General features: G+C 55.8%; 1 protein-coding gene across 3 annotated transcripts; it reads left to right on the top strand.

Annotated features, from left to right (window-relative positions):
* The first annotated feature begins 447 nt into the window (after positions 1-447).
* On the top strand, positions 448-15,974 carry TMEM119 (transmembrane protein 119). Of its 3 annotated transcripts, none has more exons than XM_066365972.1 (2): positions 448-535; positions 13,859-15,974. In XM_066365972.1, the coding sequence occupies exon 2, from the start codon at positions 13,871-13,873 to the stop codon at positions 14,720-14,722; it is 852 nt and encodes a 283-aa protein (XP_066222069.1). In that variant the 5' UTR covers positions 448-535; positions 13,859-13,870; the 3' UTR covers positions 14,723-15,974. The 3 variants fall into 3 exon arrangements, with proteins under 3 accessions (XP_066222069.1, XP_066222067.1, XP_066222068.1); XM_066365970.1 differs by lacking the exon at positions 448-535 and adding an exon at positions 9,722-9,813; XM_066365971.1 differs by lacking the exon at positions 448-535 and adding an exon at positions 12,226-12,343.
* The last annotated feature ends 1,845 nt before the right edge of the window (positions 15,975-17,819 follow it).

Raw genomic sequence — 17,819 nt, 5'->3', positions numbered from 1 at the left:
GCCTTGTGTGAATCAGGGTCCGAGCAGGGTTGACCTTGTGGTCAGACACGTGCTACACAATGCTCTTCTGTCCCCGACCTTGGTGGGTTGAGGTGGGCAGGGCCCTGATTGCTGGGCTTTTCGGGGCACAGTCCACTCAGCCTCTCACAGAATGCTTTTCAGTGTTTGAAAATGAGGTTGTTTTAAAGGATGGTATGGAAAAATGTCACAATGTGAACTCAGTTTCCTCCACTGTGAAATGGGGTCACATTGGCGTCAGTTCGCAGGGAGGTCGGGAGGATTAATGGGACCCAGCACAGAAAGCACTTGGCCCCATGCCCGGCACAGGGTGCAGCGCTCAACAAACTGTAGCCACAGCACGAGGATGATCAAATGCAGAGGGAAGACTGGAGGGAGTACACCAAATTGTCGTGCGGTCAGCCGTCGAGCGTAGGATAGCTTCTTTCAACTTCTGTGTCTTTTTCTAATATTTCTCAATGGACAGAATGAAACCGTAAGTGTTAGAAAATCTGGGGATCCCAGGCCTCTGCAGCTGGTGAGTGGAACCATCTTCCTATAGCTATTAATGTCCATACGGGAGGACTCTGAGCCGGAAGATCTTACCTGGGGGTGCTTCTGTTCCCCAGGGGACACTTGGCAATGTGTGGCGATACTTCTGGTTGTCCCTACTGGAGGGAGTGCTAAGGCACCTAGTAGGTGGTGCCCAGGACAGCTGCCTCCCAAGTCAAAGAGGTGCTTGGTCCCAAATGGGCTTCTGTGTGGCCATGAACTTGGTTGTGGAGCATTCTCTTGGGTGGAAGGCTGTCATCATAGCTGCTCTAGCTTTGCCACCCAGGGCCCTGCAGAACTAGCACCCCCATGACCAAGGTCATCCGAACAAGGATGCTGGCACTGAGCCTTGTAGCAGGACAGCCTTCACCCTGCTTTTCCCCAGAAAGGCGGAGCGAAGCCTGGCCCCACGGAGATGGGGGCACCAGGGTGGTGCCGACGTGCCCTGAGCCCCAGTGCACGAACCCTGCCAGGGGAGCGGAGTGCGGGTGAACCGTGCCCCCTCCAGCCTCCGTCTGGGCTGCCCCCTGCTCTCTCAGAGGATTTCTTTCAGGAGACTATTGTCCTGACTCGTGTCTGGTCTTCGGGCCCCCAAGAGAGACAGGCTTCAAGTGATTTTCCCCAGAGTTTCAGCAGCCCCTCCGCAAATGAATATGTATGAGAGCAGGGTCTCCTAATCCCACCAGCCAAAGCTTCTGGACCCCAACTCCGGGGGGTCCCGTTCGCTTTGCGAGATCCTCTTTTCCCTTAGAGGCACTGGTGACTGCCAGGAGTGTTGTCGTTGATATGTTGATTTTGCTATCTAAGGTTAGGGGCCTCTGTCCCCCCATATTCACTCTTTCCTTGTCACTGCACAGTAGGGGTTCAGGAAACATTTACTGAATGAACAGGCGTGCTAGGGAGGTGGTGTAAGGGCGTAGGACAGAGGCAAGGTCAATGGGACTGACAGGATTTAAGAGCCAGGGGCGCAGATCAAGAGAACCTTAGGTCTGAGGCTTGGAGTTTGGCAGACCCGGTTCAAATCCCCACTCCACTTACTAGTCGCAGGGTATTGGGCAACTCTCTAACCTCTGGGGGCCTCAGCTTCCACACCTGTGAAAAGGGGAACGGCATCCTTGCTTCTTCTGGGCTGTGGGAGGGTGGAATGAGCATCCTCATTTCAGGGGCTGGCACACTGGAGGTGCCCAGTTAGCGCCCGTGCTGTGAGCGGCAGCCCCTGGCTACAGGGCAGGCGTGAGCCCTCCGAGGGACACCGTGGAGGCCTCCACATTCCCCCAAGCCTCGGAGCCCTGCCCCTGTGGTTTGGGGAACCAGCCCTAGCCCTGCTGAGCTCTCTGTCTTTTGGCCTAAAATTAGCTCACAAATTCCTTGGCTGCCTAGCTGGTGCTTCCAACCGACAATTCAAACCAGATGTTTCCAGCTGTCGGGGCCCATCCCCCCTGGCCAGCACCCGCGTGTGTCCTGGCTCAGGAAGGCGGGACTCAATCAGGAAAGATCAACGTGCTGTGCAAAGGCTGGATCCCTGGCTGCGTGGCGGGTGCCGGGGGGTTGCGTGGGGGTGCTGGGGTGGTGGCAGCAAGCCCCAGGCCTGCACGCACACTCCTCCTAGGATGGGGGCGGGGCTCACCTCACTGACCGACCTGTTAGTGGTAGGGGACTGGGGTAGCTAATTCATCCGCCCCTCCCCATCCAGTAACCTTACAGCACCTGCTGTAGCCAGGCCTTTGTGTTCGCTCTTGTCCAGATGGTGTGGTAGATTCTAAGTCCCAGATGTCTGCCATTGTGTTGCTGTTGTGGTTGTTATCATTCAGTGCCAAGGCTCACTGTCTTCTCACAGTAACCCAGGGATGGGGGAAATATTGTAATTACCTCCCATTTTACAGAGGAGGAGACTGAGGCCCAGAGTGGTTGAGTAACTTAGCCCAAGGTCACTCAGCTCGAAAGCAGCAGAACTGGAGTTCTCTGAAGGACAAATGGTCTCGGTTTCTCCTGGGGTGGGTTTCATTTCCTTTCTGTCACTCCTACGCAGCCCTTTCCCTAGTGGTGGGTGGATCTGGATGTTGTGAAGACCCTCACTGGGCGGTGGGCCCTGGGCCTGGCTGCAGAAAGCTGAGTGAGGCAGCTGCCAGGAGACATTGGTTCATAAAGATCCCCAGGAGCCAAGTTCCTGGTCCCTGCTGAGTCAGAAGCTGGTGGTCCGGCTGGGGATGTGTGTGGCCTTTGTGGGGGCCTTATGTGGGCCCCCTTCCTTTCTTCAGAGATAGGACCCAGCAGGGTCCTCGAGAGAAAGGGTTTATATGCGTGTGGGGGACATAAAGAGGACAAGGGCTTGACATATGGAGAGGAGAAGGGATGAAGGGTTTCACAGACACAAGGAACCACACTTGGTCTTCACTCATAATAAAAGTCAAACCCCTGCAAATGCCCATTGGGGCTACAACATCAGACCCCGGTGCCCTCTGACCTCACTTCCTCCCACTATCCCCTCGCTCACTGTGTTCCAGCCACACCAGACACTTTTCTTTTCCACTCCTTGAAAATACCAAGCACACCCCACCTCAGGACCTTTGCACTGGCTCTGCTCTGGGCCTGGAATGCTCTTCCTCTATTACCTCCAGACTCACTCTCTCATCTCCTTCAGGTCTTTGCTCCAGTGTCACCCTTTCTCCGCTTTTTCTCCATGCCCCTTGCCATCGTCTGCCACACCACACATACATTCTAAGTTATCTTTTTGTCTATCTTGTCCCACTAGAAGGTAAGGACAGGGATTTTTGCTTTATCCGTGTTATTCTCTGCTGTAGCCCCAGTGCATAAGTATCTGGCACAGAGTATGTGCTCAGTAAGTACCTGCTGAAGGAGAGAGAGAATGGAAAGAAGGGAAGGGAAGGGAAGGATAGAAGGAGGGAGGGAAGAGAAGGGAAAGAGGGAAGGAGAAAAGATGGGGCAGAAGGTCTTAGTGTAGAGTGAGGGGGTGGAGAGCAGAGACATGTGAGATGACCTGATGCCCTGGGTGTTTGGGTGACAGCGGCCTGAAGTTCTGCTCCCATCCCTCCTCACTTCTCCCTTTTGGCCGAACCCCACCCCCCACCCCCTCTGCCAACAGTGCTGTAGGGGAAGTCCAGAAGCATCCATTTCTTCACGTGATGGGGAGTGGGGGGTGGAGAGGGAAGAGTGGGCAGTGGGGGGTCCTGGGGACCCAGGGGGCAGCGGGCAGAGCAGAGACAGAGGTCTGCAGCGTGGTGGTGCCTGTTTACATTCCTGCCTTCCCCGATGGCTTCCACGTCGGGCTAATGAAGCCGCTCCTTGTACCAGGATGTAAATGTTTACAAGGCCCTGTGCAGCTGGCCGGGCCGCCACGGACCGGGAGCCGAAGGTCCTACGGCTCTGCCCCCCAACCTTTCCCATACACACCCTCCACAAAAGAGAGGGATGCACATTTATTTTTTACAGACAACCCATGGAAAGTGCACGCCTCTGGCGCGGGCAGCTTGGTCTCTCCCCGTGTGCCCACGTCACCCCGCCCAGGCCCAGACATCAAGCCTTTCCAGCCCCGAGGTCCCCTTCGCTCTCCAGTCAACACCCCCAAGGATAACTGCTTTTTGGACTTCTGTCCCCAGCGCTTGGTTTTCCCTTTGTTCTAGAACCATGTAAATGAAATCAACCCCGTGAGTACCCCTCTGGGTCTGGCACTTTCACTCGGGGTGTCTGTGGGATGCCCCCAAACTGTCGTATGTCTCCCAGCTCGTCCTTGTCCCGCTGAGAAGCGGTCCGCAGGCTGGACGTACTGCGGTCTGCTCCTCCCCCATGGGCAGACATTTGGGTTGCTTCTACTTTTTTGTCTGTGATGGACAAAGCAGCAATGGACATCCTCATTTTTGTGTGGATGTGTGCTTTCACTTCTTTTGGGTAAAACGGCCTGGGCATGACATTGCTGGGTCAATGCGGAAGTGTCTGGCTAACGTTACAGAAACTGCCGGCTGCTCCATGTGGCTGGCTGTTTTTCTCCCCGTCAGTAGTGGGCACGCATCTGGTTGTTTGCTGGGAATGGGCAGACAATTGGAAAATGTGCCTAGAATTACAGAATGACAGATGTTGGAGGGGCCTCTGCTGACCCTTCCTGGTGCAGGAAGGGAAACTGAGGCTCAGGTCACACAGTGCGTGAGGGGAAGAACCAGGAGCTAATGCTCCCAGTTTCCGCTCCAACTGCTCCCTGGTGAGAATGCAGTCTCATTTCCCTGGAGGAGGCCTAATGATGAGTCCTTATTTACCTCAGGGCCTTTGCACTTGCCGTTTCCTTGGCCCAGAAAGCTCTTCCTCCTGCTCCTTGAGTGGCTAATTCCTCTGAGCCTGTGGGTGTTAGTTCAGACAGCTCTTCAGAGAGTATATCCTGACCACAACTGTTGCAATAGCTTCCCAGGCACCTGCCCTTTCAAGCTACTCCCTGTCTCCTTGTTCTTTTTATCTCTTTGATAGCATTTTGCAGTGTGGAGTTATCTTCCCGATTTGCCAGTTGACCTGTTTCTTGTCTGTCTCCTTTGCGAAGAGGTCCCTGGGGTAGAGACCAGGTCCCTGAAGCAGAGGAGCTGGTACGGAGCAAAATAATGTTGATGTGTCTCCTCCCTGTGCCTCTATTTCCCCATCTGTTAACATGGGGAGGTTGGACTAGAGTCATCCAGCCAGTGGAAAAAATTTATTGAGCACCTCCTATGTTCCAGGCACTGGTGTGAGGGACACATGGACAGAAAAGGCCCCAATTCAGGACCGAGAGGCAGACAGTGTGGGGACACATGTAAAAGGGCCATTATAGCCCTGTATGCTCAGCAGTCTGAGTGGGGAGCCTGGGGTGCAGAAACATAGAGAAGGCTACTGATCTCCTTTCCCAGAGGCTGGGGTTCAGGGAGGACTTCCTGGAGGTGGTGATGGCTGAGCCACAAGATGTGCAGGGGCGTGGTCAGGCAAGGGAGGGGGAACACAGAGGATGATGTTTCAGGCAGAGGGAACAGCCTGGGCAAAGATGTGGCAGCGTCCGTCTTGTTCATGGCTCTCTCTGTGCCTGGCACAGTTCCTGGCACATATCAGTACCTAACAGGGGAATCACTGAGAAACGAGTAAGCATCTCAAGTCTACAGATGGGGAAACTGAGGCCCAGGGAGGTTTCACAGCACGCCTCGAGCTCTGGCCTGCCTGGATGAAGTCTACTCTGCCTCCTTGAAGCATCCAATGGGAGGCTGCCCCACGGGTGTCCCTCTGAAGGCCAGGCCTGTGGGGCTGCAGCCGTGGCCTCTCTGGCCACATGAAAGGCTTGGGCTATTTTTTCCCAGAGTGCAGGCCCCAGTGGCCCCAGGAGCTGCGTAATTAGAAGGGGCTCTGAGCACACGAGAAGCTGGAGCGGGGGGCTGTGGTGGGCTAGGCAGCCCGCCCCACATTCAACCCCTGGTAGAGACTTGAGGTGGGTGGGTTTTGCCCTCCCCCTCCACACCTCCTCGGCTGTGGCTGTTCAGCAGGGCGGGGGTCATGGCTGCTAATTGCATGGTAGGCACAGGGTGAGGCCTCTGAATGGTTTCAAGGCTGGGCAGAGGGCCCATTGCTCTCTGACTTTGAAATTACAGGTTGCAAGCTAGTGGCCTGGTCTGCTGCATGCCACCAGCCTGCCTGTGCCCTCTGGGAGCCATGGCAGTGCAGGCCATGGGGATCACCCAGCCTGGGCCCTGAAACAGATCCTGGAACTAGAGAATGTGGAATGTGAGACCTTCAGGGAGGAGAAGGAGTGGCTAGAGCAAAATCTCAGGGCATGAGGTTGTCAAAACATGGAAATACAAAAGTTGCGGTCAGAGTGGTCATTCACACATCAACAAGCATTTACTGAGCACCTACTGTGTTCCAGGCACTGTCTTAGATGCTGGAGTTAAGGCAATGCACAAAAAAGGCAAAATTTCTGGTCCCTGCAGCGTTGGTTTATCTCCTCTTACTCAATAATAATCGTTAGGAACTGCTCTGAAGCTGCTGGGTTCCCATCTACCTCGGGGCCTTTGCATGTGCTGCTCTTGCTGCTGGGAATCCTCTTGCATCCTTGCTTTCTTAAATACCTCCTCCTCATTTTCACTGGCAGCTCTACTGTCACTTCCTCATGGAACCCTCCTTGCCCTGCCCCCCAGATTAGCCTCCCACAGCCACTGAACTGTCTCCTTTCAACTCTTAGCCCAGTTTGCAGTTAGATAGTCACTTGTTTGTTAACTTACTTATGGCTAGTCTTCCCTCTTCTACTCTGCAAACTGTGCCTTTGTTTGCTTATCACTGTCTCCCAGGGCCTGACACTGGGCTGGGTGTAAAGTAAATGCTGAAACAATCATTGTAGAATGAATAAAATGGAGAATGTCAGAGTGTTGGAAACACTGCTGGCAGGCTTGTGGTGGACATCTGGTCTAAGCCCATGTTTAGCTGCAGCCCACAGAGGGGCGGTGATTGGTCCAGCCACCCATAATTGATATGAGCACTGGGGTTGGAACTCTTAGATCCTTTTTTCTCCCATTGGTGACTGACATTTTGCTGTTCTGACCTCAGATTGCGGGTTGGGATTGTGGGTTGGCTGAAGGAGAGCGTGTGTGTCTTTGTGTGAGGGTGTGCGTGTTGATATGGTCTGACAGCCCTTTAATGGGGCAGATGGAGGTAGTACTACTGTGAGGGGTGAGCCTCTGGGGGAGGAGGGCCATTGGCCTGGCAGTTTCTTTTTTTGTTGTTCAGTGAAAGCAGGGGAGGCAGAGAGACAGACTCCCGCATGTACCAGACCAGGATCCATCCAGCAAGCCCCCTAGGGGGCGATGCTCTACCCATCTGGGGTGTTGCTTTGTTGCTCAGCAACCCAGCTCTTCTTAGCACCTGAGGTGGAGGCCATGGAGCCATCCTCAGTGCCCAGGACCAACTTGCTCCAATTGAGCCATGGCTGCAGGAGGGGGAAAGAGAAAAGGGGAGGTGAGAAGGGGAGGAGTGGTGGAAAAGCAGATGGTCGCCTCTCCTGTGTGTCCTGATCAGGAATCAAACCCGGAACATCCACATGCTGGGCCGACGCTCTGATCCTCAACATGCTGTTGGATCTTGGTAGGTCATGCTGCCATGAACCTCAGTTTCTGCATCTGTTGAATGAGTTTCACTTATTCACTCACCTCTCCGTAAGCACTTATGGAACTTGCACAGCCGCAGTGTGGGAGACAGAACAGTGCCCCTCCCCCAGAGATGCCCACATACTAGTCCCTGGAACCTGTGAATATGAATATGCCACCTTACATAGCAAAAGACATCTGCACCTGTGATTATATTGAGGTTCTTACCTGGGAAGACCATCCTGGATTATCTGGGTGGGTCCTATGTTGTCACAGGGGTTCTTAAAAGTAGAAGAGGGTTTGGGAGAGGGAACCTGAGAGATGGTGGTGTGATAAGGACTCAGCCCACTGCAGCTGGCTGTGAAGATGGGGAAAGAGGCCCATGGACTGAGGAGTGCAGGCAGTTTCTAGAAGCTCCAAGAGGCAAAGAGGCAGACACTACCCATTGAAGACGCCAGGAGGATTGCAGCCCTGCCAGCACCTTGGTGTTGGGCTAGGGAGACCCAGTGCTGACGTCTGGCTGCCAGAACGGTAAGAGAATAAATGTGTGTTATTTGGAACCAGTCAGTGTGTGGCCATTTGTTACAGCAGCAACAGGAAAACTCATACACTTGGCCTCTGGCCAGTGCTTGGATATTGCCCAGCACGCTCACGCCCTCCATCTATCCTCTCAGAGGCTCCACGTGGGGCAGGATGCAGTGGAGGCAGGATTTGAACCTGGGTCTGTCTGCCTCTGGATCCCGGACTCCTTGTGGGGGCTTCTCTACCCCCAACGGAGGGGCACAGAATGGACCCTGTCTTAGGCTGGATGAATGACATTCTGAGACTTTAGCCCGGTTCCTGCTGCCTTCCCCAACCCTCGTTACCTGCTCCTCCCTTTTGTCCACATCACACTCCAGCTGCTCTGCTTTTACCCACGCTGGTCCCTTCTGCCTGGAGTGCCTCTCAGGGTCTCCCCTTGTTCAGATCCTGCTCCTTCACAGCCGAGTTCTCCAGGACCTCTCCCCTGCCTCTTGCTCTCTGTGGACCTCTCTTTGTCCTTGGGTCCCTGAGCACTTGGCCTGGCCTCTCTCTTGCCACAGACTCATTTCTATTTTGTGAAAAAGGAATTTACATGTGTGTCCTTCTTTTCAGAAGTCGCCGCGCTCCTTGAGGGCTGGGCTATGTCTGATTCCCCTCTGAGACCTGCTTAGCACAGTGCCTGGCTAAGTTCATTAAGAACACCTAGACCATTCATTTACTGGATGAATGAATGAGCATGAGTAAACAAATGCCAGGGGCCACTGACCCACTGGATTCCTCAGGAACGCCAGAGGTCCTGGGTCCAGGGCTACTACTACTGACCTGTCTCAGTTCCTTAGTTGAGCCACTTGAACTCATCCTGCCTGACCTTCTCCATCTGCAAAACAGGGCCACAGATTCTGCTGTAGCCACACCATTTGGGATAGTGTGGGGCCACTGATCTTAGAATGTCAGAGCCAGAGGGAGCCCAGAAAGCTTCCCACTCACCCCTGCAAATGGGGAAACTGAGGCCTGGAGGAGGCAAGGGCCTGACCAGAGCCAGACAGTGGGTGTCAGAACTCGCTCCCTGCCCCAGCCCCGGACCCTCCCTCAGGCTCCGCTCCTGCTCTGCATGACACTCACCCGGCTCCCACTCTTCACCCCCAGCCTCGGAAAACCTGAGTCACAGCTGGAATCAAGGACTGGGAATTTTCTTCATTTCTAGGGTCCTCCGAACTTCCCTGAGCTCTTCTTTGGAAGGAAGGCAGGACCCCAGCTTGCCTGGGTCTGTCTGCCTCTGGATGAGGGGGTGCTGTATGGGACAGCCCTGCCTGCCGGCCTGTCTATCTGTCTGTCTGTGTGCCCCAGCCTGCCCTGGGGACCGTGGTCAGGGAGGAAGTGCCCCATCTGGGCTTCCCCCCAGTATGGAGGGGGCGCCTGCGGGAGTGAGAGTGAGGGGGGATGTGTGTGGCCTAGCGCAGCCCCACCCCTCCCCTGTCCCCACCCCAAACCCCTTAATGAAATCAAGCTGGCCCCGCAGCCCGGGAGGGAGGGAGGGGGCGGGAGGAGGGCGGGGCGGCCAGCCCAGAGCAGCGCCGGGCACTGGCACCGACTCTCTCTCTCGCTCCACCTGGCGGGAGCACCGGGCCTGTGTGCGGAGGGACCGGTGAGTCCTGGGGTCCCCTCCTCCGTCCGGGGAGTCCGGGGAGTCTTGGAGTGTAGGCACTGGGGGGCGGGGGGAGCGCTTTGCAGAGCGTCTCTAAGTGTGTGTGAGTTCTGAGGGTGTGCTAGATGCTGTGTACGTGTGTAATGTGTGCTGAGGGTGAGGGGGCAGAACGTGTGTGCGCCTCCTCTGCCCCCGCGTGCCTGGTGTCGCGTGTGTGTGCCACTGTGGCCTTGCTGTTCGGGGATGTGTTGTCCTCGAAAGTGGGCACCAGGGTGGTTGCTTCCAGGATCAGCGGGAGGGCAGTGTGGACTGGGGCAGTCCCGTCTGGGGGGATCCTCGGTGTGACAGGGGGTTGTGATGTGCATGTGTTGTTGGAGGACCAGCCCGTTGTGCGTTCGTGTATGTCGTCTGTGTATCTGAGCTGGTGGGCCGGGTGAGCTCCCTGGGGTGTCTGGAAGTTGTGTCCATATGTTATGTGTCTATATATGTGTTGTGTGTCCATGCTACTGTTGCTCTTTGTGTGTGTCTGTATATTTTGAGCCCTCAGGGCCCCCCTCCCTCCGCAGGTCTCCCCTCCAGAAAGCCCAGGTCCCTGTCCTCAGCTGCCCCAGGGCAGGGGGTACAGTGCTTCAGCCAGATCCCCTCCCCCAAAGGCCATTAATGGAAGCCAGGTTTTTGCGGGCTGCCCTTCCCCCTCTGGCTACCCGTCTCTGCGTGGGGGTGGAGCAGCTGCTGTGGCCCTTCAGTCTCGGGTCTTGGGGTCCCTCGGTCTTAGGGGTGGATTTTGCATCATCTGCGTATTTCTGACCTCAGCTAGGGCCATCACATTTTCAAACAATGGACCCTGAGTGAGATGGGCTGTAACACAGGCCCCGCTCCATGCTGGGAGTCCTGGCCCATCCTGTGGCACCCAACTGCCGACACCTACTGTGCTCCGGGGACTGCTGTTTCATGTCCTGACTACAGTCCAGGGAGGTGGCCCTCATCCCCACCGTGCGGATGTGGACACCAAGGCCCAGAGGTGACTCAGGACATATGGCTGGAAAGTGACCTCCGGAGGGGTATTCTGAGCGGCTTCTCTGTTCAGAGGTTTTATTCAGGGCTTGCCCTAAAAGGCTGTGTGACCCTGGGCAGGCTATTCCCACTGTCAGCCCAGTAAAATGAGAGGGATTAGCCTGACCCCAGCTCTTAATGGCCTGTGAGTTTCTGCATCCTGGAAAAAATTAGGGCTCAGGAAGGAGGTAGGGCAGCTGATGGGCTACAACCATTTCAGAGCTGCCCGGGCCAATGCGCCCATTTTACAGCTGGGAAACTGAGGCCCAGAGAGGCGAGGGGCTCAGCACGCAGGGTCACATGGCCAACTCCTGCGAGGACAGGCCAGCTCCCACACTTTGCCTGCACATTTCCTGGGAAGCCAGGAGGGGAGTGGGGGATTCTGAGGGTTGGGGTGTTGGCCTTTGAGAGCCAGAGATTGTGTGTCCTCTTTCTTTATCCTCTGCCCCCTCACCCCAAGGCTGCAGGGGGAGGGAGCACTTTTCTCTGTCCAGCTCTCTGCTGTGCATGTGCATGCGTGCATGCATGTGTGTGCATGTGTGCGTGTGTGTCTGTGTGTATGGTTCTGGATTCCTCGGTGATCAGAGTTGAGAATTCACTCAACCAGGCAAAAAAATTGACCTGTCCTGGAGGTGAGTGGAGATAATGAGTGAATCTCATCACATCAGGTGAGGATAATCAGTTGTTGACTTTGGTGGGGAGATGTTGGCCGACTCTGGAGCTCTGCTGGGGCACAAATTCGGCTGCTCCTGAATGCCACCTTACCTCCATGAACAGCGACTCTGTGCCAGGCGGGACCTGTGCTCACTTCCCCACCATGCCCCACAAGTTACAGGTGGGGAGAATGAGGCCCAGAAGGGCTAGACCAAGATGGAATTAGGATTCGAATCCGGCCTAACCAGCCTTCCCACTTGGCTGCCTGCAGACCTTCAGCGAAGAAACCTCACGGTTGGCCCCTAGGAAAACCCCCTGGGCTTCAGCCACCACTGGTCATAGTTGTAATCTCTGATGAGAAGCTTCAGCTGCCACCAGGAAAGTTCTCTCCTGAGGCTTGACTGGAGGCAGAAGGCGAGGAGGGGTCTGGGGAGAAAATGACCCCAAGATCAAAGCTGTCTATAGGAAACTTTGCCAACAAGTGCTGGAAACAGAAGGGCTGGGAAGGCCTCTGAAGTTCAGATAGCTTCTCAAGTCTTTCCCCCAGCTGACAGGTGACGTCAACCAGGGGGTGTGAGGCCAGCCCCAGCCACGAGAGAGAAATTGAGAGAGAGAGAGAGAGAGAGAGAGAGAGAGAGAGAGAGAGATATCTTGGAGTCATACAGAAGAAGGATCAAATCCCAGCTGTCTGTGTGTCCTTGGGCAGATCACTGTCTGTCTCTGAACCTCAGTTTCCTCGTCTGAAAAATGGAGGCAGTGACAGCGCCGGCCCCCGGGCTTCTGAAGGATTGCAGCCACAGAAGGGCTCAGATCTGTGCTGCAAGTACAATGACCAGCTCATTAAAAGCGAACCCCTGACCCCTGATAGCGTTGCCTCTCTTTATGTCCTGGAATTATTTTTTGTTTTTGCTGTCTGAGCCAGTTTGTTGAAATTCATTTCAGTACAGTTAATTTCAATTAATGACACTTTAATCGGGAAGCCCATGTCACTTGGAACAAACCCCTCAATGGCCTAGTGTCATTCCTACTTTATCTCCTGAATCCCCAAGTCACCATGAGGCTGGTATGTCACCCTTTTATGAAGCAGGGCTTCAGGCCCAGACACTCAAGGGGAACTGCTGTCAGTGTTGGAAATCTGACTTCCTTTCCTTTCCTAGGAATTTACTGTGTGGCTTTGCGCCTGCCTCTTGCCCTCTCTGGGCCTCTGTCTCCCCACCTCAGTCCCCTCAGTGAGGAGGGCCTCAGACAGGGGACCCTAAAGGTTTTCTATCCTGGAGCCTCTAGCACCACCCAGTGTCAGGGTCCTGGGTGCTCTGCTGGGTCAGGATGGGATTCTCAAGGGTTGAACTGGAGGGCACAGAAAGGGTCCCTGGGTTTATCTGAATGAGTTCCTATCTCCACTCTGGCCAGCTGAGAGGGTTCGTGTTTTAGAAGCCAGCCTCCTCCGTAAGTCTGGGCCATGAGGAATTTATTAGTTAGCCGGCTGTCTGGGACACATAGGGTCTGGGGGTTCATGTTGGAAGTAGCTTTCTGATGGGTGAGGGAGGGTCAGAGCTCATCTGGCTCCCACTTAATGGTGGGTCCCAGGCTCCAGCAGGCTTCAGCTTTGTCGCAGGCACGGGGTGTTTCCCCTGCGACCTCTAGGTCTTGCTTTGAGCCGTGAGGTGAAGGTTAGCCATGGGCAGAGGCTCCTAGCATGCTCCTGGCATGCAGGTCTGCTGCTGAGCTCAGAAAGTGTGCAGGCTTCAAACCTATGAATCTTCTGGAGGCAGAAAGTAGACCACAGATGGGTAGGGGCTGCTGAAAGGACTCCCTGCAGTGTGGAGTGGGGCAGTTTCTTACTTACTCAGCACTGCCATCTGCAAACCCCTGCTCTTCCTTGGCAAGTCACTGAGTTCCTCTGAGCCTCAGTTTTCATACCTAGAAAATGGGGCTAATAATAGTACCTCCACCATTCAGTTGTTCTCAAGATTCAATGAGAAATTCCACATAAAAAAACTTAAAATAGTACCTGGCATATGGCAAGCAGTTCAAGGGCAAATTATTACTATTAATTCAGCCAAGTCAGTCAAGATACATTTATGGAACACTTACTGTATACCTGAGATTGCGAGGTAAATAAAATTCAGTCACTGCCCTTTAAAATCTCGGAGTGGAGTGGAGGGGGCAGGTGTGAACCCCACATATAAAGGAAAGGGAGTCCATTGGACAGTGGGGAGGCTCTGGTGGGGAAGGGAAGTGGCTTACTCGGATATGTTGTGTGTTTCCTGTACCTCCTCGGGGTCCCCTGAGACCCTAGAATCCCACCCTGACCTCTCTTCTGCCTCCCACCCCATAGGTCCTGGGCAACATGGTTTCTGCCGTGGCCCCCAGCCTCGTCATGTCTGTGCTGCTGCTCCTGAGGGTCCTGCCCGCGGTGGCCCACTCTGTGCCCCTGCAGGCCGCCTTCCTGGAGGACATGGGGGGCAGCGGGGAGGAGGCTGACGACTCATCAGCCTCCTCCCCGAGTCTCCCGCCACCCCAGACCCCGGCCCTCAGCCCCACGTCGACGGGGCCCCCACCCACACGGCTGGCGGGCCCCAAGCCCCCCACCAACTTCCTGGACGGCATCGTGGACTTCTTTCGCCAGTACGTGATGCTCATCGCCGTGGTGGGCTCCCTGGTGTTCCTACTGATGTTCATTGTCTGCGCCGCCCTCATCACCCGCCAGAAGCACAAGGCCTCGGCCTACTACCCCTCCTCTTTCCCCAAGAAGAAGTACGTGGACCAGAGTGACCGGGCTGGGGGCCCCCAGGCCTTCAGCGAGGTCCCTGACAGGGCTCCCGACGGCCGGGCTGAGGAGGCCCTGGATTCCTCCCAGCAGCTCCAGGCTGACATCCTCGCGGCCACCCAGAACCTCAAGTCTCCCACCAGGGTGGTCCCGAGCAGTGGAAACGAGGCCAGGATGCTCGAGGGCAAGTCGGAGGAAGAGGAGACAGGCAGCCCGGAGGAGGACCAGAAAGCCCAGGGCCATGGGGTCCCAGTGGAGGAACCAGACGGGCCGGAGGAGCCGTGCTCAGCGGTGGCAGAGGGGGCTGTGGTGGCCAGCGAAGGCCCAGGGGAGCCACCAGAAGCAGCCCCCTCATTAGCCCAGGAGTCTGGGGACCCGGCTGGCCCCCCTGAAGACCCCTGTGCTTGTGGCAGTGTCACCCCTAGCATCTAACAGGCCTCCAGGGCTGTGGCCCTGACTGTCTGACCTCTACTGGTCCCCTCCTTGGGCACAGAAAGGCCCTTGGCCCTTAACGCTCCCCAATGCCTCTTTCTTGACCACCCCCAGCTGCAAACCCAGCGCCCTGATCCTACGGCAGGCAGATATACTGGCATCCGGTCCACTCCAAGAATCTCACCAAGTTCTAGAACAATCACCCCTGCCTCCTCAAAGGGCTACATCCCAAAGCACAGCTCCTCTGGGGAGGGTGGGCTGGGGGCGCTGTGCCCGGATGACAGCCACGACAATCGGGAAACATGCTGCTTCGCAGGTCCCTCGCGATGGCGATGCGCTTTCATCAAGGTAGGGAAGTAAAACAGAGTAACTAGGAGCTTTGGAAGACTTTAGACAGGGGATCCGGCAGTGCCTGGGGCTGACACAGTTAGTGCTACCGCAGTCAGTCATGAGCCTGATTAATTGGGGAGCTTCTGTGAGGGGCCCCTGCACATCTCAGGCCAGGAACTGAAACGAGCACTTGCCAAGCTGGGTTCCCTGAGGTACCCTGTGGAAAAAAAGATTTTGGAGTCCAATCAGTTGAGGAAACAGCCCCTCTCTGCTCCCGCACGCCCCTGAAAGAACCCCAGGGCTCCGACCAGTCCTGCAGTCAAGGCCCCAGTGGAATCTGGTTTTACTTAGCCTTTCCCAAACTGCTTTTGACCGGTAGTACTTTTTTTCTTTTCTTTTCTTTTCTTTTTTTTTTTAACAGCTGCAGTGTAAAATGCTGCAGGGCAGACTCTGGAAATCACAGCTCTAAATGTGGAGAAGGTGCCCGGGTGTCTGGTGGGTGTGGGCTGTGGGGTGTGAGGGCTCGGCCCTCTCTAGGGCTGCCTCTCATCCTGCCCCCGCTGTGCGAATGGGGCGAGTGAACTGACCCTTATTCGTCCAGCTCCCAAAGCAGCCTGGATGCCTGGGCTGTATTTGAGGAGACCGTTCCCCGGGGGACACTCGGGGGGGGGGGGCGGGAGGGTTTCTGACACTCAGCCTGGAGCAGGGGGCCCTGGCCCCCCACCTTTCACTCGCACACATTGTCTGGCAGCCTGTGTCCTCAGCATTCTTTACTCCTTGACCAGGGAGCCTGAGCTCTGTCCTGATTTGGGGAGGCTCTGGTTGGGGAGTATTCTTCCCCATCCCTCCGTCTGCGGCTCCCCAGCCTGTGCACAGCTCTCCAGGTGCTGAGCTGTAACAAACCAGCACAATAAACCTTTCTTCTGGCCTGAGTCTCTCGCTGGTTTTCTGAAGGAGGAAAGAGTCCCCGGGAGATAGAGGGCATGTCCCCTGGCCTGTGCCATGGCAGTGGGGCAACATTCTTGGGGAGACCCATCATCCAGGCCCTAGGGGCTGAATAAAGTGAGAAAGGAAGGAAAGATGACTTGTGGCTACACAGCCAGGTTCCATGCATGGCTCTGCTACATCTGTGGCCGTAAGGTAGCCACCCAGCTTTCTGTTTCCCCGAGGAGACATGGGCAGTGGAGGGCCTCCTGGCGGAGGCTTCAGTTTCCCAGGCCCCTGTGCAGTGGCCAACGACGGGAGAGTCTCCCAGACAATGCCACGCTCACTTCCCTGGCACCTGCACCCTCCCGGGTGCCTGGGGTTGGAGGCAGACTTGGTCTTTGTCTCCTCACCCCCAGGCTCCTCCTTGCCTTTGATGGCAAGTTCCTGTGGCCACTGCTCCCCCTCTGTCCCTGAGCTGCCAGCTGGAATCCAGATGTGGCTGGGCTGGGAGCATGTGCTGGATCCCCCGAGGTGATGGGGGCAGGGAGGCCATCCCCCCGCTGCCCCGCCCCTCCTCTGACCCCATATCCATCCGGAGGGTGCTCGGTTTTGGGTTTCATAACACACAATGGCCTCTGTCTCGCTCAGTGGGGAAGGGCCCTCCCTTTCTTAGCCCAGACCAGCTCCCGCCCAAGAACACGAAGAATCGAATACAACCACTGACTACCCGGATGCTGTGTGGCTCTGACCCAGTCACTCAACCTCTCTGGGTGTGATAGGCTCTCTGCTGATTCCTGAGCTCCTGCTGGGGTGTGGCTGGGAAGTGTGTTAAGCTTCCCCAAGGCAGGCAAAAACCAAGTGAGACAGGAGGAAGCAGGGGTGAATTTCCCAACCAGCAGCTCTCTGGTCAGTGGCTTCCGTTCATGCTCGCCTGGGCCCTCCAGAGGACATAGTCTGGGCCTTTGCCGTAGCCGTGTGCCCTGGAACTGGTGGTGGTGGTGGTGGGGGGCGGTTAAGGAGGTGGTCTGAGTGTCAAGGCAGGAATCCACCTCTCCCTCACCTCTGAGATTTTATAGCTTCTATTCTCTCTGCCTATAACACCCATCCTCTCCTTGCCTTGTTAACTCCCTCTCCTTCTTTAGCTTCTGTCTAGATGTCACCTCCTCCTGGGAGGCTTCCCTAACAGCTCCTGACCAGCCTCTCTTCCCCAGTCCCCTGGGCTCTATGATAATGATGATTGCTCACAATTAATGAGCACTTGTCATGTGCCAGGCACTGTTCTAAGCACTAAACATCATTAGCTCATTGAGACCCGCAACCCAACGAGGTGGGAACAAAGATTATTCCCGTGTCACAGATGAGAAAACTGAGGCACAGTGAGGTAAAGGCAGTTGCTCAGGTAGCACAGCCTGGATTCCAGCTCTGCAGTCTAATTCCTGAGTCTGAGTTCTCTGCTGGGCTCTACTGCTTTTTTGATAAATGAATGAGTGAATGAATGAATGAATGAATGAAGCCTTTGAGGGAGAGGACAGCAAGGCCCCACTCCTGCCTGCGGCCCCTCTGATCTGCCCCCACACCTGTGATGAAGTTACCCAGGAGGAGCCTTTTATGGCCAACGTCAGGCTAGGCACCATCAGGGAGTGTGCCATGGAGGCAGACAGAGGTGGGGGTGTGTGTGGCTGTGGCTGGGTGGGGGTGGAATAGGATGGGGGGTGGGGCTTGAGGGTGGGGTGAGGGGTTCCACTGTTCCCAGGGTTCCGGGAATCTGCCAGGGCCTGAACAGGCCCCACTGTCCCAGGGCTTGTAAAACTGCACAGCTGCCCTCCGCCTGGGATTCTGT

The sequence above is a fragment of the Saccopteryx leptura genome, chromosome 2, assembly GCF_036850995.1.
Source record: "Saccopteryx leptura isolate mSacLep1 chromosome 2, mSacLep1_pri_phased_curated, whole genome shotgun sequence".
Classification (NCBI taxonomy): Eukaryota; Metazoa; Chordata; class Mammalia; order Chiroptera; family Emballonuridae; genus Saccopteryx; species Saccopteryx leptura.
Note: the sequence above shows the minus strand (reverse complement) of the source record. Positions and strands in the feature narration are given on the sequence as shown.

Bases quoted from the DNA above. Each gene is read 5' to 3' on its own strand.
- TMEM119 (XM_066365972.1), top strand. From the start codon at position 13,871: ATGGTTTCTGCCGTGGCCCCCAGCCTCGTCATGTCTGTGCTGCTGCTC.